The 21,293-nt window shown below is 36.9% G+C and overlaps 1 protein-coding gene across 4 annotated transcripts in view; it reads right to left on the reverse strand.

Annotated features, from left to right (window-relative positions):
- Window positions 1-21,293, reverse strand: part of Katnal1 (katanin catalytic subunit A1 like 1) — a 70,133-nt gene that overhangs the window by 37,098 nt on the left and 11,742 nt on the right. For all 4 annotated transcript variants that reach the window (XM_090342209.1, XM_090342208.1, XM_090342210.1 and 1 more), the window contains exons 2-3: window positions 15,568-15,743; window positions 12,503-12,663 (exon numbers count right to left, since the gene is read on the reverse strand). In XM_090342209.1, coding sequence (XP_090198335.1) covers window positions 12,503-12,663; window positions 15,568-15,729 — 323 coding nt within the window. In that variant the 5' untranslated portion in view covers window positions 15,730-15,743. The remainder of the gene's footprint in view (window positions 1-12,502; window positions 12,664-15,567; window positions 15,744-21,293) is intronic.

Genomic DNA, 21,293 nt, shown 5'->3' on the forward strand with positions numbered 1-21,293 from the left:
AAGACTAAAAAAGTATTATCTGCTGATATGAACTCAGTCAAAATGTAACATGATGCTTTCTTTTCACATTTTCTTACAGCTTTATTTTACCACTTCCCATACTTTAGGTACTGATCTATTTCAAATTAATTTTCTATATGGTGTAAAGTAAGACAAGATATGTCAAGATTTACCCCAAAGCACGAATATCCAACCCATCCAGGGCATTTTCTGACCAGATCCACCATTCCCACTAAAGGCAGTGGTACCGGCTTCACAACTCAAGTGAGTTCACTGAATTCACTATTTAGTGATAAGTTCCAGTTCTAAAGAGCACTTTAGAAATTTTTTAGCTGTTTGGTATTGGAAGATTACAAACAAATACAACCAGGAGACTATTCTAATGTTTCTTGCTACTTCTTTCAACAAATAACATAACTCGTATTAAGTGTAAGGTATCAATATAAAATATTAAAAAGCATATTAATATAAGATGATATAATGCAAAAGGGCATATTAGGTTAACCTTCCTTCATTAGGCAAAGTTATCACCTGCAGAAATAAAGTGAGCCCTTTAGGAAATACCGATATGAGTTTTCTGTATTTTCCTCAAGCTTAAATTTTCTGCAGACAATACTATGTGGGACAACTTTCGTTATTAGGATATTCAACTCACTAAGTTAAAAACACCAAAGTTAGGGCCGGGAGTTTGGCCTAGTGGTAGAGTGCTTGCACGAAGGCCTGAGTTCAATTCCTTGGTACCATATACATAGAAAAAAGCTGGAAGTAGTGCTGTGGCTCAAGTGGTCGAACTCTAGCCTTGAGAAAAGTTCAAGGACAGTGCTTAGGCCCTGAGTTTAAGCCCCACGACTGGCAAAAAAAAATAATAATAATAAATAAAAGAATAGAAAGGAGTTAGAAAAAAACCACCAAAGTTAATTATTTTGGATATGGCTACAATTTTTTTCATGGAAAAGATTAGCTTGGCCTGGGCACTGTCCCTGAGCTCTTCAGCTCAAGGCTACTGTCCTATCCTTGAGCCAAGCCCCACTTTCCATTTTCTAGAGGTTAACTGGAGATAGGAGTCTCAGGTCCTTTAGTGCTCAGGGTGGCTTTGATCCTTGATCCTCAGATCTCAGCTAGGATTACAGGCGTGAGCCACTGTGCCCAGCTTCTTTTCTTTTTTTGTACACCATTTTTTTGCCAGTCCTGGGGCTTTCCTCAAGGCCAGTGATCTACCACTTGAGCCACAGCACCACTTTTGGCCTTTTCTACGTATGTGGTACTGAGGAATCAAACCCAGGTCTTCATGCATGCTAGACAAGCACTGTACCACTAGGCCAAACTCCTAGCCCCTTTTCTTTTCTTTTTTAACATAGAATACTGCTATAGCCCAGGCTGGCTTCAAACTCACAATTCTCCGGTCTCAGCCTCCTGAATAGTAGAACTACATGTATGTGCCACCATGCCTAGCTAGCACAGATTTTTATGTCTAAAAAGAAAAACTTCCATGGCTGGGTGCCAGGGGCTCATATCTATAATCTAACAATAGGAGGCTGAGATCTAAGGATCATAGTTCTGAAGCTAGCTTGGGCAGGGAAGTCCATAAGACTCCTATTTTCCATTAAACAACAAAAGTGATCAACTGGTAGAGTACTAACCTTGATTGGAAAACCTCAGGTACAGAGCCCAGGCCCTGAGTTCAAACTCCAAAACTGGCACACACCCCCAAAATCTCATAATACATTTAAAACAGAATTGGTTATATAGAATTCTCACCAACTGGGTTAGGAGTTTGGCCTAGTGGTAGAGTGCTTGTCTAGTATGCATGAAAACCCAGGTTTGATTCCTCAGTACCACATACATAGAAAAAAAATTTTCACCAACTATGTATTTTAAATACCCTATGTATATAAACATAATAAACATGAAATATGTATATATTTCTTAAAGGAAAACTATTACTACTAATCTTACTCTTTTACTACTTTTTATTCTTAGTTTATTTTTTTGTCATTTGTGGGACTAGTTTCTTCTTTATTTTAAATATTCCTTCACTATCAATAAAAATAAATTGGCTATCATCGTGATGGGAAAAAAAAGAAATGGGAATGTTGAGGCAATGGAAAGATGACATTAATCAAGATGCATTGTATCCATTAAACTCACATTTTGATTTTGAACCACAACAACTACTTGAGGATAATAAAAATAAATAAAATAAAATAAATATTCCTATAGTTGAGAACTGCTTAAGAAAACATATAAGTTAACTAAGATGACAACCAGGAATTACAACTAGTCTAAGACCTGAAGCTGCAATCACAACCCCACCAGAAATGAGCAGTTGTCCTCTTAGCACCAAACCATTATCCACACCAATGACTTTAGGGAGGCACTGAGCAGATTCTTATCAGTGATTCTGATGGGCTACTAAATCTTCCATTTACTAAACCAACCATTCAATCTTTTCAGCAGGAGAGGAGACATGAGGGGGTTGGTAAGTAACATTAATTAGTAATTCTTTAATCTGATGGTAGATTTCTACCATCCCCAAATAAGTCAAACATTTATTATACCTTTTGATCTCCCTTTGGCTCAAAAGTTAGGTCTCTGTCTTTTCCATTTTATCTCTAAAAAACTTTGGACTTGTACAAGTCTAAGGTATGTATAGAACACAGAATGTTTTGAATTATTTAAAAAAGCATTTTAAAAGTTTAAACAAGTCAGTCACCAGTCAGTCCCAGCTATTTAGGAGGCTGAGATCTTAGGATTATGGTTCAAAACCTTTGGGCAAGAAAGTTCATGAGCTTTATGAATAGAGTAATGGCTAAAGTGATAGAGCACTAGTCTTGAGCAAAAAAAAGCCCAGCAACAGAACCTAGGCCATGAGTTCAAGCCCCAGGGCCAGCACAAGCATGCGCATGGGCACACATTCACACACACACACCACACACACACACACACACACACACACACACACACACACATTTAAACAAAAGAGGCACAAGTCTTAAGCACTATAAAATTAAATCAATACTTATATAACTCATACTGAAACTGTTTTAATGCCAAAAACGAAGGGGGAAAAGAAAAATAAGGAATGCCAGATATTTGTAGCTCATACCTATAACCCTTGCTACTCAAGAGAGTGAGATCAAGAAGACTGCAGGTCACAGGTCAAAGCCAGCTGGACAGAAAAGTCCATAAGATGCTATCTCCAAAATAACTAGCTGAAAGCTAGACTAGAACATGGCTCAAGTAGTAGAGTATCAGCCAAGTGAGTTCAAGGTTATAAGTTGAATCCCCATTACTGCGGGGGGGGGGGGGGTAGAGGGAGAGAGGGGAAGAGGGAGGAGGAGGAGGACGATGTGAGGAGGAATGACAGGGGTGGGTGGGAGGAATGGGGGGGGAGGGAGGGCAGAGGGAGAGGAGGGGAGGAGGAGCAGCAGCAGCACAACATAAAATAAACTAGGAAAGAGAAAAAGAAAGTTCAAGAAAGTTCCAAGGAAGATGGTAAACCTTAACTATCAGGAAGTGAAGAAAAGTTAAGTCTTAATTAGGCAAGGGCAGTTATTAAGTCAGAAAGGCAGTCAACAGCCTCAAGAATTCCATGTTGCAATGACAGGCTATCTCACAGTCATGGGAAAGGAAATGGCTACCTTGGAAGACAGCTGTATATCAAGTTGATCAAAAAAGCAAAACCACTGGGGAAAGAGATTAGGCAGAGTTTTCCAGCACAAGTGAGAAATACTGTATTAGAGCTAAAGGCTGACTTACCACTAGTTTGTTCCCATTTCTTAGTTTAAATCTTTAATGAATTACAAGTTATATCTTTCAGTTGCTTTTTCTGTAACATAAAAAAGATAGAAATACCAAATCTTTAGGCGTTTATTTAATACTTAAAATTTCAAAATGGGGGCCGGGAGTTTGGCCTAGTGGTACAGTGCTGGCCTAGCATGCACAAAGACCCAGGTTCGATTCCTCAGTCCCACATACATAGAAAAAAGCCAGAAGTGGTGCTGTGGCTCAAGTGGTAGAGCTCGGCCTTGAGAAAACCCAAGGACAGTGCTCAAGCCCTGAGCTGAAAAAAAAAAATGTCAAAATGGAAACTCTAAATGAATGACACTGAGCCACATAAAATGTTCTCTAGAGAAAATTTACATAAAGGCACCATATAATAAAAAGATGAGCCAGGTGCCAGTGGCTCATACCTGTAATCCTAGCTACTCAGGAGGCTGAGATCTGAGGATCACAGTATCACAGTTCAAAGCCAGCCTGAGCACAAAGAAGTTCATGAGACTATTCTCTCCAACTAACCACCAGCAGAAAACTGGAAGTGGCACTGTGGCTCAAAATGGTAGAGTGCTAGTCTTGAGATGAAGCGCTCAGGGACAGTGGCCCAGGACTCAAGGCTTGAAAAAAAAAAAAAAAAAGATGATCTAGAATATCCTCCCATCCCTGCAACACACCTGCCTCCTCTGTCCTCACTCTCAAGATGGTCATCGTTGTGAAATGATTACGAAGAATCTGCATACGTTGTGAGTGCTACATACACCCACCTCTCTGCAACCCAACTTCCTGCTGTCTCCGGGTGAGTCAGCTGCCCTTTCCCTCCCAAGGAAAGGATACCATTCCCAGCAGCACACAGGCCTCCACCATTCCTCTTCCCTCAACACACCTGGACTCTTACTTGTCCCCAGCCACCTTATGATTTCTCTGCTCCCTCTTCTACAAGACTTTCTTCCCACTCTCTGAACCCACTCCATCATTAACAATTCTGTTAACTCAGCATTCAGTGGCCTCCACCTGTAATCCCAGCACTCAGGAGGCTAAGGCAAGAAGACTGTGAAGTTGAGACTAGGTAGGGCTATGAAGAAATGAAGTAACATTAATAAACCCTCAGTAAAGCTACCAGCGTGCCCCAGCTGCAAAATTTCATGCAATTCTTAGTTCCTGTCCTATTTCATCTATGTATAGCATTTGATAAAGTAACTTAGGGTGTTAAAAGTAAATTTCTTGGCCGGCGTCAGCTGCCCATGCCTGTAATTCTAGCCATTCAGGGGGTGAGGATCTGAGGATTCTCATTCAAAGCAAACCTGGACAGGAAAACCAATGGGACTCTTATCTCACCTCACTACCAAAAAGCTTAAGTGGTAGGGCACTAGCTTTGAGCAAAAAAAAATCTCAGGAATAGCTGCTAGGTTCAAGCCCTAGGCCCAGGCTTTCTAGAATGTTGGATTATTTTTCCTTATTGGTTTCCTTCAGTTTTTTTTGAGACAGGATTTCACTATGTAGCCCCAGCTGGCCTAGAACTCATAATCCTCTGACTCAGCCTCCCAAATGCTGAGTGCTGGGATTACAGGCATGTAGCACTACATCTGGTTTGTTAGTTTGAAGCAGTGGGTTTTAATACCACTATACTGCCTATAAGACCTAATGCCTAGCATCTGATAAATATTTATCAAATACATGTTGGGCAGATCAGACATAGCACTTTTTTCCTAAGACTTCAAAGCAATTTCACATGGCAATACCGCTATATATGAAGAGAAGTGAACTTGGAAGACTACTCAATCACTGTGGAACTAATATAAAAGCTTGATTTCCAACCTAATACCAGGAAAATAACTGAGTTATAGCCAAGGGAAAATATTCATATGGTAATTTACTCTCATCAGTACTGAACTTTTAGGCCTTGATTTGTTTATAAACTCTACTAAACTAAGGCAACAACTTTGAAATCAAGTTAAGAAAAGGCCCTTCTGTAAAGTTTTATACAACAGCCCTAGTTTGGTAAAAATCAATCTTCCCATTTGTATGTACACAGAAACATCTACTTTTCCTAGGCCTTGATGAAATAAGGTCTCTTAAAGTTCTAGTCTGAATAAGCCAAATAATTAATTTTAGACTTGTATACTGTATTCTCCTTCCTTCTCTTCCAAAAGATATGTAAACTTTTTAAAGTCTGTCACATAGGAATGCAAATTGGTATAGTCATTATGGAAATAACTATGCAAATCCTCAAAAAAAAGAAATATCATATGATCCAGCAATCCCACTTCTGAGTATTTCTAAAGAAAATAACATAAGTATACCGAAGAGACATCTGTATCATTTCAGCACCATTCACAATAGTGAGGAAACCGAAATACAGAGATTTTAAATACAAATACAGAGATTTTAAAAATAATATATATATACAGAAGATTGTTAATCTTACAAAAGAAGGAAATCATGCAATTTACAATAACATGGATGAACCTGAAAGACTTTATGCTAAGTGAAATCCAACTGCATTAAGGCAAATTCTGCATGATCTTACAACTACGTGGAATCTAAAATAGACAAACTCAGAAATAGAAGAGTGATTACCAGGGGCTAAAGTGAAAGGGAAATGAGATGTCTTATTCTGTTTGGTACCACTGTAACAGAATACCTGAGAAGTTTATAATCAAGTTTATTTTTACATCTCTAGAGGTTAAAAAAATCTAAGACCGAAGAGATCACATCTGACAAGGTCCTTTCACTGAATCTCTCATGACAAAAAGTAGAAGGATAAAAGAGCATGACTGAGCAACTGGCTTTTATAACAAACTGACTCCCAGGTTAGTAACATTTACCTATCCATGAGTGCCTACCCCTCATGACCTAATCCAGTCCCCAATGCTCAATACTGCTGTACTGAGATTAAGTTTCCAATACATGAGCACTGGGGGAAGACTAATTCAAACCAAAGCATGGGTTGGTATTAGAATCTGTACGAAGTTTCAGTTGTGCAAGAAGCAAAATTTCTGAAGAAAGCAAGGTGACTTACCACTGGCAATGTTGTGTGTTTGAACTTTATTCAGAATGTAAATCTTAAGTATTCTCACCATTAAAAAAAAAACTGGCAAAGTATCTGAGATAATGAATATGTTCATTATTTGTGGTATTTGATGGTGGATAGTATGACACCATTAAGTTGTACAACTTAAGTAGTAGAAGTTTTTTGTCAATGAGACAAAAAATCTATTTTTAAGCTGCATAAATAATTTTTTGAATATACAGTACATCGAATCTGTTTCAATATAGAACATCTTAGTTTTGGACCTTCAGGTCTCATTAAGAGGGATCATCTCATTAGAGAGCATATAATATGAAATCTACTTATACAGAAAAACTATTAACTTGGGACACTAAAACTGATCTGAAGGCTTTATCTCTTTGGGGTTTAATTCTAGTAATGCCACTACCTCCCATCAGGATCCCACTTTCATTGGTCAATTTCCTCACACTTAATGCAATGAACCTAATTTGTTTTAAAACTGTTTTGATTTATCCAAGCAGCTGCTGGCGATTTAAAATATGAGTATGATTATAACTCAGTGGATCCAGGACACAATGGATAACTTCAAACGACATAAGGAAACCGCTCGTGGAAACCACAGTAAACCCATTACCTTGGCAAACAGCAGGGGGGGACAGTGGATGTTTCCTATTAGAAGTCCATGAAGGGACTAGGACAGAACCACAAACGGAGCTACCAAATTACTAATGAATAACAAATATACCAACTGAAACCCTGAAATTGCTTTGTATAGAAAAAAGTAAATTATACACTTCTTGTGACTTAAATAATTCTAGTATAGCATCCCCAAAGGGAAATCTTTAATTACATTTAAAGTATCAATCTATGTTATAAAGCATTTTCAGTTTCTTTATTCTTTTTTTTTTTTGCCAGTCCTGGGCCTTGAACTCAGGGCCTGAGCACTGTCCTTGGGCTTTCTCAAGGCTAGAGCTCTATCTCTTGAGCCACAGCACCATTTCTGGCTTTTTCTATGTACATGTGGTACCGAGGAATCGAACCCAGGTCTTTGTGCATGCTAGGCAAGCACTCTACCACTAGGTCAAACTCCCTGCCCTAGTTCTTCATTCTTATACTGAAGATCTAGGTTCATATTGTGGCTCTGCTACCTCCTGTTCAGATGCCTTTTGAAAAATAACAAACTTGATAAGTTTTGATTTTATTTTTATTTTTTTGGTGCCAGTACTGGAGCTTGAACTCTGGGCCTTGGTAGTGTCCCTGAGCTCTTTTGCTCAAGGCTAGTGCTCTACCATTTGAACCACAGATCCACTTCTGGCATTTTGTGATTAACTGGAGATAAGTCTCACAGTTGGGGGGGGGGGGAATGTCTCACTGCTGGGCACGGTGGCTCAAGCCTGTAATCCTAGCTACTCAGGAGGCTGAGATCTGAGAATCACAGTTCAAAGCCAGCCCTGGACACTAAAGACCATGAGACACTTATCTCCAATTAACCACTAGAAAAACGGAAGTGGCAGGGTAGCTCAGGGGGTAAAAAAAAAAAGTCTCACAGATATTTCTTGCTTGGACTCCTGAATATTACAGGCATGAGCCATAGGCATCCAGCTGAATTTTCTCAGCTGTACATTAGATTCACAATAACAAACTAGCAATGATAAAATGGGGACACAATAACAGTAACCACTTAATGAGATCAGTGAAGTTGTGTCCAAACAGGATAAACCTTGTAAAATAAATAAGAAGTAACCAATAATTATTGGCTACCACCCTTTCCCCAAAAAATGACCAACTTCCCGAGACTTGGACAATTATAAAACGATAGCCTTTCTGCTAGAGTGATCCAAAATGTTTCAGAAAAATAAAGATTCTTTGTACAACTACTCACAAATAATTTAAAAATTAAAATTAAAAAACTAAAGATTTACACAGAATTTGCAGTGAGAAAAACAGAAATTTTATGGAGGGATAATCTTGTAGGGTTGTGTTTGATTGTCAGTGCTAGAAATTTAACTTGCCCTCTTAGACATTAAATCCTCTTAATTCCATAGATTAGAAATCTGTACCTTACAGACAGTGAAATCAAACATTTTGAGATTTTAAATATTTAAGGCCATAGAACAAGTAGGCATCAGAATTACACTTTAAACTTAGATCTCATGAACTCAAGCCCATTATCCCCCTCTCAGAACTTTATACATAGTGATATATAGAGGTAAAATTTTCAATAGATTTCTTTAAGTGACTTGAAGGAACAAAATTTGTAAAATGAGAAAAATATTACACAATTTTAATCTTCCATATCAACTCTAACCTTAGAATTGTAATTACCCTATGCTACATACTTTCTAAGCATAGCCTGTATAAGGTTTACTTCATTGCATATATATTGCTAAAACATTATTAACTGATGACAGATATGTTGTTTTGCTTTCATAAAGGATTTGTTCATAAAGTTCAAAACTACAAATCCCATGCTACTGTTCTACATACTAGACCTAAATTCTTCTCTAGTAGAACCTCTTAAGATTTGTTCAGTATCTTCCTCTCTGTCTCTCTCTCTCCCTCCTTCCCCCTCCTCCTTCCCTGTTTCCTGTCTGCCATGAGGTAAGGAGCTCTCCTCTACCTCTTGTTCCCACCAACATGATGGCTGAGAGGAAAAGCCCAAGGGCATAGGACCAAAAAGCCATTGATAGAAACCTTTCCATCTTTAAGTTGTCTTAAATTTTTCATTCTTTCTCTTAGTCATTTGTCATGGTGATGCAAACGTAACTAACAATATGGAAATAAGCCTCTTTTTTCCAGGTAACAGTATGTTTTTACTAAATATTTAGTCTTTGTTTTCATTGACTATTTCTGATCCATAAAGGATCACATACACACACACACACACACACACACACACACACACACACACACACACCACGACATAAACACGCATGCACACACGCACATATACACACACAATGGCTACAGATAAGGGAAATTTATGGAGGAAGGTTTGGAGAAATACATGCTGGCATATTCATCTTTCACTTCCATTGCAAGAAAAGGATTAATATAAGTACAATATGGTCAAACACATGTATGGGTAGGTAAAGAAATTTTAATAAAAGGAAGCAACTGGGCTAATGCTGCTCTAATGAGGAGAAATTTCTAGATTGTTATTCAATGGGAAAATGTTATCCATAGTTTTTATTCAGTCTGAGCTATTAATAGTAACAGTTGTTATCTGTGGACACAGCTTGCTAAAATGAATCACTATACTGCAACAATTCAGAACATGTATTCCTATAGTTTAAAGTTAATAATAGCTTTTAGCATTAAACTACAAATATATTTCAGAATTAATGAGTTTCAGGAAAAAATAAGATATTGTATTATACTCATGTATGGAAAATTTCAAGCATCAATAGACAAAAATGTCATTATTTTCTTTTTTCAGTATTTACTTGGAACTGCCATGGTAACAATTCAATGAGAGATCTTTTGAGGGATCAAGGGTTACCTTAATCCAAACACCTGGAGGTGGTTACAGCAGAAGAAAAACTATATTGTCCTTTAAAAAGAATACTCAAGCTGTTGTGAGAATCACAAAAGTATTTCTAAGTTAATGGGAAAAAATTGAAAGAATAAATTAACCATTTCTCATTGTTAACTGTTCTTAGAAAACTTCAAGAAGTCAGTTAAATAGATGATCACAGCTATGACCACAATACCACTTTCCAAAGAAGAAATGCACTTGCTACCTGACTTATGCAACAAAAGCCCTCTATATATCACCTTTATACTAACAATTTAAATAAACAGGCTAGAAGTGTGGCCTAGCAGTAGAGTCCTTGCCTAGCACTCTAGGCAAAAAGAGCTGGGTTCAATACCTCATTGCCACATACACAGAAAAGCTAAAAGTGGTACTGTGGCTCAGGTGGTAGAATGCTAGCTTTGAGAAAGCTCAAGGACAGAGCCCAGGCCCTGAGTTCAAACCTCAGGACTGGTAAAAACTAAAAAGAAAAGAAGAAAGGAAGGAAAGGGAAGGGAAGGAAGGGACACATAAAGCGAGAAAGATCTACTTTGAGATCTTAATTTAGCCCAACTTCCAAGTCATGGTCTCTCAGGCCTCAATTTCCTCACTTATAAAACTGATGGGGTTATTCATTCAATGTTGAATTCATGCTATATACCAAAATCTATGTTGACAATAAAAACCTGTTGCTTGGTTTCTTGGTCCTTGCTCTTGAAAACTGCTAATCTTATGGAAAGATTGCATCAACATTAAAATTGTTCAAATATACTTTCACCCTCAGCAAAGGAAACAATGCTGCAGAAGTGAGAGTCAGTTGGGCAGAACCTTCAAGAAAAAAAATAAGCTCATGAGAGATATAGATTAGGGTTACTGCTTAAAGAATATACTTCATAAGACAACAAGAAAATGAGAAAGAAAAGAGAGATACAACACAGATAAGGCACACACAGAATGTCAGAGAAAAGTAGTAGGAGATAAGGTCTGTAGCACCATACTTAGAAATCTGACCTTAAGCAATAAGCTACTTAAATATATAAAGTTCCTTCTACACCAAAACTCTAGGAAATGACTATGGGCCCAATAAGATGACTCCAATTTCTCTACTTTTTCATTTAAACCATTAGTCTTTTCAAGCAAAACAACCAACTATCCATGTTTTAATATAACCTCTTATTTATTTATTTATTTATGTATTTATTATATTGTTAGTCTTGGGGCCTGAATTCAGGGCCTGGGTGCTCTCTCTGAGCTCTTTTGCTCAAGGTTAGCTCTCTACCACTTTGAGCCACAGCTCTACTACCAGTTTTCTGTGTGGTTAATTAGAGATCCTCACGGGAATTTTTCTGCTCAAGCTGCTTCAAACCACAATCCTCAGATCTCAGCCTCCTACATAGCTAGGATTACAGACCTGAGACATTGGTGCCTAACTGCAACCTCTCTTAACTGATAAATGTTGGACATATTACTATTATAGTAAAGCATTCTAAAAGTAAAGCATATAGATAATTTACTTCTGCTTTTTAGCAAACACAAACTCTGCAAACCTATAAGGTGTGAGAATTATTAACATGTATTAAATGTGTTATCTTTCCAAAATGCTTTTTTATTAAAATTAATAGAGAGGTTACAGTAATATTCACCAGTGTCCTCATTTCTCTTCCCCTCCCCTCATTTTGTTTTCCCCCTTCCCTTTCCTATTTCAAATAAACAAATAAATGTATATACAATATACCACATTACAAGGTAAGATACTGTAACAATATGAGAATAACTAAGGGATAACAAAAGAGATGAGAAATAACATAGTACATTAAGAACAACATTCACTCATTACATAGCTCCTGTTTCCATATCCTGGAGGTCCTTTCATTTAGCCTCATCCTATATGGCCTTATGTATCTAGGTTTTGAGCTATTGTAATCCTCTGCTAGCAGAGTCTAAGTTTTGTACTAATTACTACAAATGAGGGAAACCATGGAGCCTGTGGTATTTATACACAATGGAATTCTATGCTGCCATCAGAAAGAATGACATTGCCCCATTTGTAAGGAAATGGAAAGACTTGGAAAAAATCGTATTTAGTGAAGTAAGCCAGACTCAAAGGAACAAAATGCTTTTTTATACTTTGTTTGAATAAAGCCTCACCATGGAGATCAATTACCTAGAAGTGCCTTATGATGAAAGAAAGTGTTGTTTACCTGTGTTCTGCAGGGACAGGAGGTGGCCAGACCACAGGATCTCTGAATGGTTCATCTTGACATGACACAGGGAAATCTGGTGGCTTGTCGATTTTAAAACTTTCTAAAGTGCTGACAATACTTTTGACTTGCTCATATTCTTCCAGTAATTCCTGCCGGACCTTAAAACAAATAGTTTTTATGCTGGAAACAATTTCATGTTTATACAAAGTGCAAATAATAAATTGCTTGAAAATTTCTTATTGTCATTGAAAATATTCTGAGTAATTAAATCGTATTCAAAAACACAAAAGAAACTAGACAAATATACCTAGTAGGGCAAAAAGTATTTTTGTTTTTCCCCTTGGACACTTATTTCAACAAGTGGTTTTAAAAAGACATACTAAAGCCGGGCATGGTGGCTCAAGCCTGTAATCCTAGCTACTCAAGAAGCTGAAATCTGAGGATTTCAACAGCCAATCCAGGCAAAAAAGAACCAAACCTGAGACTCTTTTCTCCAATTAACCTCTACAAAACGAGAAGTGGGCTTGGCTCAAGGGTAGAGTGGTAGGCCCAGGGGTAGAAGCCTTGGGCTGAAGAGCTTAGGGACAGCACCCAGGCAGAATTCAAGCCCCATGATCCACAAAAGGAAAAAAAAACAAAAAAAAAACAAAAAAAACCATAATAGTATGCTTCTCATTAGGGAAATCTTTATACATCTTTCAAAGTGGAATTCTATTTCTATCCCATCAAAGAATATGATGATCAATAATATAATTTTTCAAAAGCAATTCAGCAATATCACTCCTAGAAATCTAATATTATGCTAATTTTTTTTTTTTTTTTAGGTCATGGGGCTTGAACTTAGGCCTGGGCGCTGTCTCTGAGCTCTTCAGCTCAAGATTACCATCCTACCCCTGGGCCTGGGCATTGTTCCTGAGCTCTTCAGCTCAAAGCTACCACCCTATCCCCTGAGCCATCCTGCCACTTCCATTTTTCTAGTGGTTAATTGGAAATATGAGTCTCACCATTCTTTAGTGCCCAGGCTGGCTTTGAACCACAATTCTCAGATCTCAGCCTCCTGAGTAGCTAGGATTACAGGCATGAGCCACTTTGCCTGGCTACTTTCTTTTATCTATGCCAATACTGGGACTGGAACTCAGGACCTGGGTTATGTCTCTTAGCTTTTTCTGCTCAAGGCTAGTACCTTACCACTTGAACCACAGCTTCACTTCTGGCTTTTTGCCGATTAGTTGACTATGCTAAATCCTTTTAAGAAACTTACAGATTCAAACAAAATTAGCCAAAATTATAACCAGCAATACCTAAACATGAAATGCTTAACATGGATGTCTAAGCCTGAGGCACTGTAATACTGTGTGCTAAACTCTGTTTTTATTTAAATTCTTCTTCACCTAAAATCTGTCTTGAGAAACCTTAAGTTTTTCAAGTCCTGGGTAAAGTTTGTGAGTTTACATCAAGATTTATTTTATAGCCACTCAGTGGCTTATGCATGTAATCCTAGCTACTCAGAAGGCTGAGATCTGAGGATCACAGTTCAAAGCCAACTTGAGCACTAAAGTCCATGAGATTCTTATCTCTAACTAGCCACCAGAAAACAGGAAGTGGTGCAGTGGCCCAAGTAGGAGAGCCCTAGCCTTGAGCTGAAGAGCTCAGGGATAGCACTTAGGCCCAGAGTTCAAAAGCCCCATGACTAACTAGGAAAAAAAAAAATTTATACTATAAAAAACTTAACAGAGCACCTACCATGTAGAAATTACTGTTCAAAGCTCTAAGCTCATACTAATTTCAAAAACAAAGATATACTAAAATTATATTCATAAATTTGATTTTCAAATTCTATTTTTTTTTGCCAGTCCTGGGCTTGGGCTGAGGGCCTAAGCACTGTCCCTGGATTTTCTCAAGGCTAGGGCTCTACCACTTGAGCCACGGCACCACTTCTGTCTTTTTGCTACATATGTGGTACCGAGGAATCGAACCCAGGTCTTCGTGCATGCTAGGCAAGCACTATACCCCTAGGCCAAACTCCCGGCCCCTCAAATTCTATTTTTTAACTAGGAACCAGATTTTATTTTAAAGCAGAACAGAAAAAAATTTCCCTTGTATTTAACAGGAACAATCTATTGAAAAGGAAATATGAAAACCTACAAAATCAAAGAAAAATCAAGATAAATTCAACTGCTACTATTTTCAATTATATAAAAAAAACTTCAGAACCCAAATGAAAGAAATGCAATAAAAATACAAATGGCTACTATTGAACATATACCAACTACCCTGCCTGTCAGTAAAACAAAGAATGGGGAAACTAAAAGAATAAGTATGATATTCTCAGCCAACATAATTTGGTAATGTTTAAGTTGGAAAATAAGCCAAATTTACCCTTGAAACTCAGTAGTGGAAAAATTAGGAGAAATACTTGAAAGGCATTAGCACATAAAATGGAAACTTCAAAGAAATTTTTTACTTTGTACTTTTAATTTTAAAGGATTTTAAGTTTTAACTGGGGGAAATATAATTCAAATTTTTATTAACTGTACCATTTTATAATCAAGTACAGTCAAAAGACAAAATGTATTAATGTTTTTTTTTATCAGATTACTAACTCATTTGTATTTGGAAGGAAACTTTCAAAGAAAAGTTTCATGAAATGGTAAAAATCATTAAAAAAAAAGTAAATAACAAGTAGAAAAACCTTATTTCAAAACTTCATTGTCAGATGCAATTAGGTAACTGATTATAAAACCTTTAAATAATAAAGATAGATTCAATTAGAATTAAATGTATTTAAGATATACTTCATGAAATATATGATCAAAATAAATAAAATACTAGTCATATTATTCATAGGTATATTTGTTTTTCTTTGTCATGGGGCTTGAACTCTGGCCTGGGCACTGTCCCTGAGCTCTTCAGCTCAAAGCTAGTGCTCCACCACTTGAGCCACAGCACTCACTACTTTCTCATCTCTGTATTTGAAATATGGTCAGTATATTCCAACTCTAATCTCTGAAGTATAAGACTACTGTGGTGCTCAGGCATGGAATACTTCAATGTGATCTTACCTGATGCCATTTGCCTTTGACAGCAGGGTCTCTGATAGACTGACAATGTCTCTGAATCTGCTGTATCACCCCCTGGTAATAGACCATTGATGAGTCATAGTTTCCAAGAAGTGCATATTCCCTTCCTTTCTTTGCATTGTCACAAATCTCAGCCAAATTCATCTTCTTTCAGAGACCTACATAATAAAATACCATGACTTTTTTAAATTTTAGCATTGACTTCAACATTATCATTCTTTAAAGTATCCGTTCAAAACTACTTTTCAATTCAAAATAGTTACCTTTACTTTTCAAAATTATCTAAAACCATCTTATAAAGCTAAAGAAAATTTGCAATTTTGGAAATATATGGAAGATTCAAAAATATCCAAAAAGGTAACACAGAAGGAAGTAATACAGCTGTAGACTACTGATTTCATTATAGCTACATGAATTAGACATGAATATTCTTGCTCATTTGTAATTTCCACAAGCTGCAATATTAAGATATAGTTTGAAGATTCTGCTTTGCTTTATTTAACTTATTCTTGACAACACTGAGATAAGTATATGAATATCACATAAACATGAATGTTTCTAATATCAGTGGAAAGCCACATTTAAAGACACATACTGAAGAGAAGTCTATGGCTGTCCATGTGATGTCTATGAGTTGAACTGACCTACAACTTAAGTCTATGCAAAAAACTTTTGAATTAAACTATATAAATCTTTCTGCATCTCTTAACTTACATTTACTATAATCCTGTCCTCTATAGCTTTGGGGTTGTACCAATAACTAGCATCAAATTTTCTTTTTTACAAGATGCTAAAAAGAATATCCTATAAGCTCTGGTTTCCACCAAAGTCCCCCAGCCCAGTAATTCTGACTTCATTACAACTTTCCCAAAATCTTCTAAGATCACCTAAGAGTGCTATGCAAAGGTACTGTCCTCCTAAGACTATGAAGCATAAGAAGTCCAGAGATACAGATGATGATATCCTGAGAAAGAATCCAAACTACCTTCAATCCCTAGACTAGAAATAAATACACTTAGTAGAGAAAATAAAAATATTTCTCTATGCAGTCCTGAAGGAATTAAATTTGGTTTCTAAGTAGTCTGATTCTTCCTGAGTGTATAGGCACGTGCACACGCATGCGCACACACACACACACACACACACACACACACACACACACACACACACACACACACACAGTCTTAGGGGGCTCAAAAAGGTTTCCTCAAAATTAACGTAACTAGTTCTAAGTATTTCAACTGACTCAAGAACATTCTCAAAAACAATGTTGCTTCCTTTTGTGTTTTAGCATATTATTTGCCCCTTATTTCAAGGACAAGTTCCTTGAAAGTATAATACTTTTATGCAATAAGTTTCAATATTTTAATATTTTAGTAGAAATACCAGTGAAGTATTGCCACAAACAGATATGAAATCACCAGCATTTCCTTCAGCATCTTCATTGTTGAAAAGACATTTAAAACATCTATTCTTCTCTTAGTGTTATCCTCTTAGCATGCTGCTACATTGCAGATTGATCACATTCAATTAAAGGTTAGATGGCAGTACTTCCACTGCACAGCTAAATGTATTTTATAATATGGAAATTTCCTTTGCATTTGCATACAGTATGAAAATTACTGCTGAAACTACACTGAGCTCAGAAAACGCATGGATGGCAACTCTGAATAGGAATCGAGAGCTCACCTGTTTTTACTTTTAAGTGTATGAAAAGCTACATAAAATAGTTTGATAGGAAGTGTGAAACTGTTGGCACTAAAATAACTTTAATAGCTACTAAAGTGTCAGTTTTGATATAGGTATTGTTTGGTGTTGCAATATTAGGTTAAATTCATTAATAAACATTATCAAATCTGCAGCAAAATTAGTATCTCAATATTCAATAATGATTAGCAACAATTCGTCTTGTTCAGAAAAATTTTAATATAAACTTAGAAGTTTGTGGTAAAGCCTTCCCACTACTAAACCAGCAAATTGCATGTGCCTAATGCAATTGAGGATATTCAGTTTCAATTTCTGACAAAAATTCAAGGAACTGACGGGGTACCAGTGCCTCACACCTGTAATTCTAGCTACTCCGGAGGCTGAGGATCACAGTTCAAAGCCAGCCTGGGCAGATAAATCCAGAGACGTATCTCAAACTAACCAACAAAAAGTCAATCCAAGAGACATATCTCAAACTAACCAACAAAAAGTCAAAAGTGAAAGTATGGCTTAGGTACTAGTGCACCAGCTCTAAGCAAAAAAAGCTAAGCAAGAGCATGAGGCCCTGAGCACATGCATGCATGCATACACACACACACACACACACACACACACACACACACGCACGCACGCACACACACACATACATATATAATTAAGGAACTGATAATGGCTGATTCCATAAGAGCAAATTCTAACTAATGGCTTCTTACCATTAAGAGATTCAAATATTCTAAGAAATAACACAATGAAGCCACAGCCTTTCAATAACTTACATTTCCACAGCATTCTAAATGAGCCCATCAGAGCTTGCTTATATTCACAAAATTTTATAACCATCAGTTCTGACCAATCTTAGCAGATTCTATTCATTCCAGATCACACAGAATTAGTAGGTTGTTTTATTATGACGATGATAATGTAGTTTTACAAAGAGGTTTCAGCTCCATAAGTCAGGTTATGAGTACAATGCATCTTTCTCAATGTCCCCTCTCTTCCACCATTCTTCTCCAATAGTGCTTTCTGGAAAATATTGTCTGTATTTGTTCCAGACACACTAGTCATTAAGACTAATTCTTCAATAACCTCAAACTCAGCATTGACTTTTTAAATAAACAAGTGAGCAGTATTTCTAATTCTGCCAATTCATCAAGAGCCAAGGAAACCCATTCAAAATTACTTTCTTCTAATTGATTAATAATGTTCTCAACTTTTCCAGCAACTGTTCATGCCAACAGGCTAATAATTCTAAACAAGTTTATTTTCTCCAGATATAGTTCTGTATTTGCTACAATCCATGACTTAGTTAACTCGCCAGAGGTAAATGACTTCCTTCCTTGGCTAGCAGACACTCAGAATTTTACACTAGGAGCTAGACCATTTTCTTTTTTAATTTTCTAGGGTAAAAATTCTACTGGATTACACTTCTTTTTAAGTTTTCTAATTTTTCTGACCATTAATTTTTTTCTTATGATTTATAAATCCTGTGGTGTAGTGCCCAGTTGCAATGTCAATGTATATAGTCAGTTCCCAGGCTTAAGCCTTGCCCTGGGCTCTTTTGCTCAAGGCTAGAGTTCTATCATTTGAACCACATCTATACTCGCAGCTTGTTGGTCTTTAATTGTAGAGAAGAGTCTCATGGTCTTTCCTTCCCAGGCTAGCTTCAAATCCTGATCCTTGGCTTCTTGAGTGATTTCCTGACTTTGAATTTCTTTTGCACAGTTATTTTTATTGCATAACAAGTTCCATGTTTTCTTATCTAATTTAATAACCCATACCCCAGTGGACTTTTAAAGTACAGTATTCTAAATGTCCCTTTCCATCCTTCCTGTTTTGACATGACAGGTAGTGCCCTGAAAATAAAAGTAAAATATACAGTGTAAAGTACAGCATTTGAGACTCCACATGCTGTACCAAGCAGCAGCGTAAAGCCATGAAAAGGCCAGGTAGTCTTGGACATTGCTACTTAACTCTACTATGCCAGCATGAAGCAGCCACAGGCAATATCCAAACAATTATTCCAATGTAGCTTCATTATTCAATACTGAATTCTGAATTTCCTTTAATTTTTATACATCACAGATATTTTTTCATGTCTTTAATCATTTTAAAACTATACGTACATCCCTAGTTCGTGGATCATTAAAGAACAGCATACTGGGCTAGGAGCATAGCCTAGTGGTAGAGTGCTCGTGTAACATACACAAAGCCTTGGGTTCAATACCTCACTACCACATACACAGAAAAAGCTGGAAGTGGCACTGTGGCTCAAGTGGCAGAGGGTTAGCCTTGGGCAAAAAACATCCAAGGACAACACTCCGACCCTGAGTTCAAGCCCAAAACTTGCAAAAACAAAAAGAACAACATGCTGAATTTGGCCAAGGGTTGCAGTCACTGATACCTAACGTACAAAAGGAAAAATATAATTTTTTAAATATCAGTGAAATAAACAACAGAAAAATGCAAAAGTTTTCAGTGTGTCCAAAAGTAAGATTCCCAAGGCAGTTCAATAAAATGAGTAAATCTCTAGAATGTATGGCCAGGAAATGGGAGGGGAAAAAAAACTATCAAATTCAGAAGTTAAGGAAAGCTAACACTATCAATCTAAGAGACATCATAAAGCAGAAGAGGGCTTAATGAAATGGACAAGTTCTATAATGGTTACAACACACCAAACGTACTGGGAAAGAAATGAGAATCTGACAAGCCCTACATATATCAATGAATTTGAAATTGTAATTTAAAACTCACACATATGTATTCCCAAAATATTCCAGGCTCAATGGTTGGCTAGTGAATTCTACTGAGAACTTAATATTTGGAAGAAATAAATTTTTAGGAAACTGTCTCAAAAAATAAGAGGCAGAAATACATTTAATTTGCATGTGAAGGCCAAAACCAAAGGCATTATAACAAAACTGAAAAATCAATGTATTTCTTGAACACAGACACAAAATTCTTTACATTTGAGAAACTCAGCAGTACATAAAAAGGATAATGAAGGGGCCAGGAGTTTGGCCTAGTGGTAGAGTGCTTGCCTAATATGCACAAAGACCTGGATTCGATTCTTCAGTACCACATACATAGCAAAAAGCTAGAAGTGGTGCTGTGGCTCAAGTGGTGGAGCCCGAGCCTTGAGAAAATCCAGGGACAGTGCTCAGGCCCTGAACTCATTCACAGGACTGGCCAAAAAAAAAAAAAAGGATAATTCACTGAGGTCCAGGTTTATGGAAAAAATTCAAGATGGTAGGGAAGGAGGAGAATAATGATAGATTAGGATCAAAATGTATTGTATATATAAATGGACATGCTAAAATGAAACCCTTTTGTACAACTAATTGATGTTAATAAAATTAAAAAATTAAGATGGTTTATATTTTAAATCAAGCAATATATTAAGAAAATATATACCATGCAATCATCTCAACAGATAAGAGAAAAAGCATTTGACAAAGTTCAACACAAATCAGGTTAGGAGTGAAGAGCAAGCTCAGAATAGAAGAGATTGTCATCAACCTACTTAAAAGCATCTGCAGGGAGAGGCACAAATGATCCACATCTTTAATCCTGGCTACTCAGGACTTTTGACGAGATCTGAGGATCACCATTAAAAGCCTCCCTGGGTACTAAAGACACACCTCCAGTTAATCACAAAAACGCTAGAAGTGAAGCTGTAGCTCAAGTGGCAGAAGGCTTGCTAGTCTTAAGCAAAAAAGCTGGAGGACAGTGCCCTGAGTTAAAGCACCAGAACCAGCACATACACATCACAAAAAAAAAAAAAAATTTACTAGCTACATCCTTTGTCCTACAGAAGCTCTGCAGTTTAATGCAGTCCCACTTATCCAGCCTTTCTCTGATAGGAAGCCTACAGAAAGGGAGAAGATCTTCACTAACCATACAAACAACAAAGGCCTCCTATCTAAAATATATCAACAGCTCAAAAAATTGAATCACTCCAAAACTAATCTCCAAAGTAACAACCATCCCATTAAAAGAGGGGC

The sequence above is a fragment of the Megascapheus bottae genome, chromosome 11, assembly GCF_031878675.1.
Source record: "Megascapheus bottae isolate mThoBot1 chromosome 11, mThoBot2.hap1, whole genome shotgun sequence".
Taxonomy (NCBI): Eukaryota; Metazoa; Chordata; class Mammalia; order Rodentia; family Geomyidae; genus Megascapheus; species Megascapheus bottae.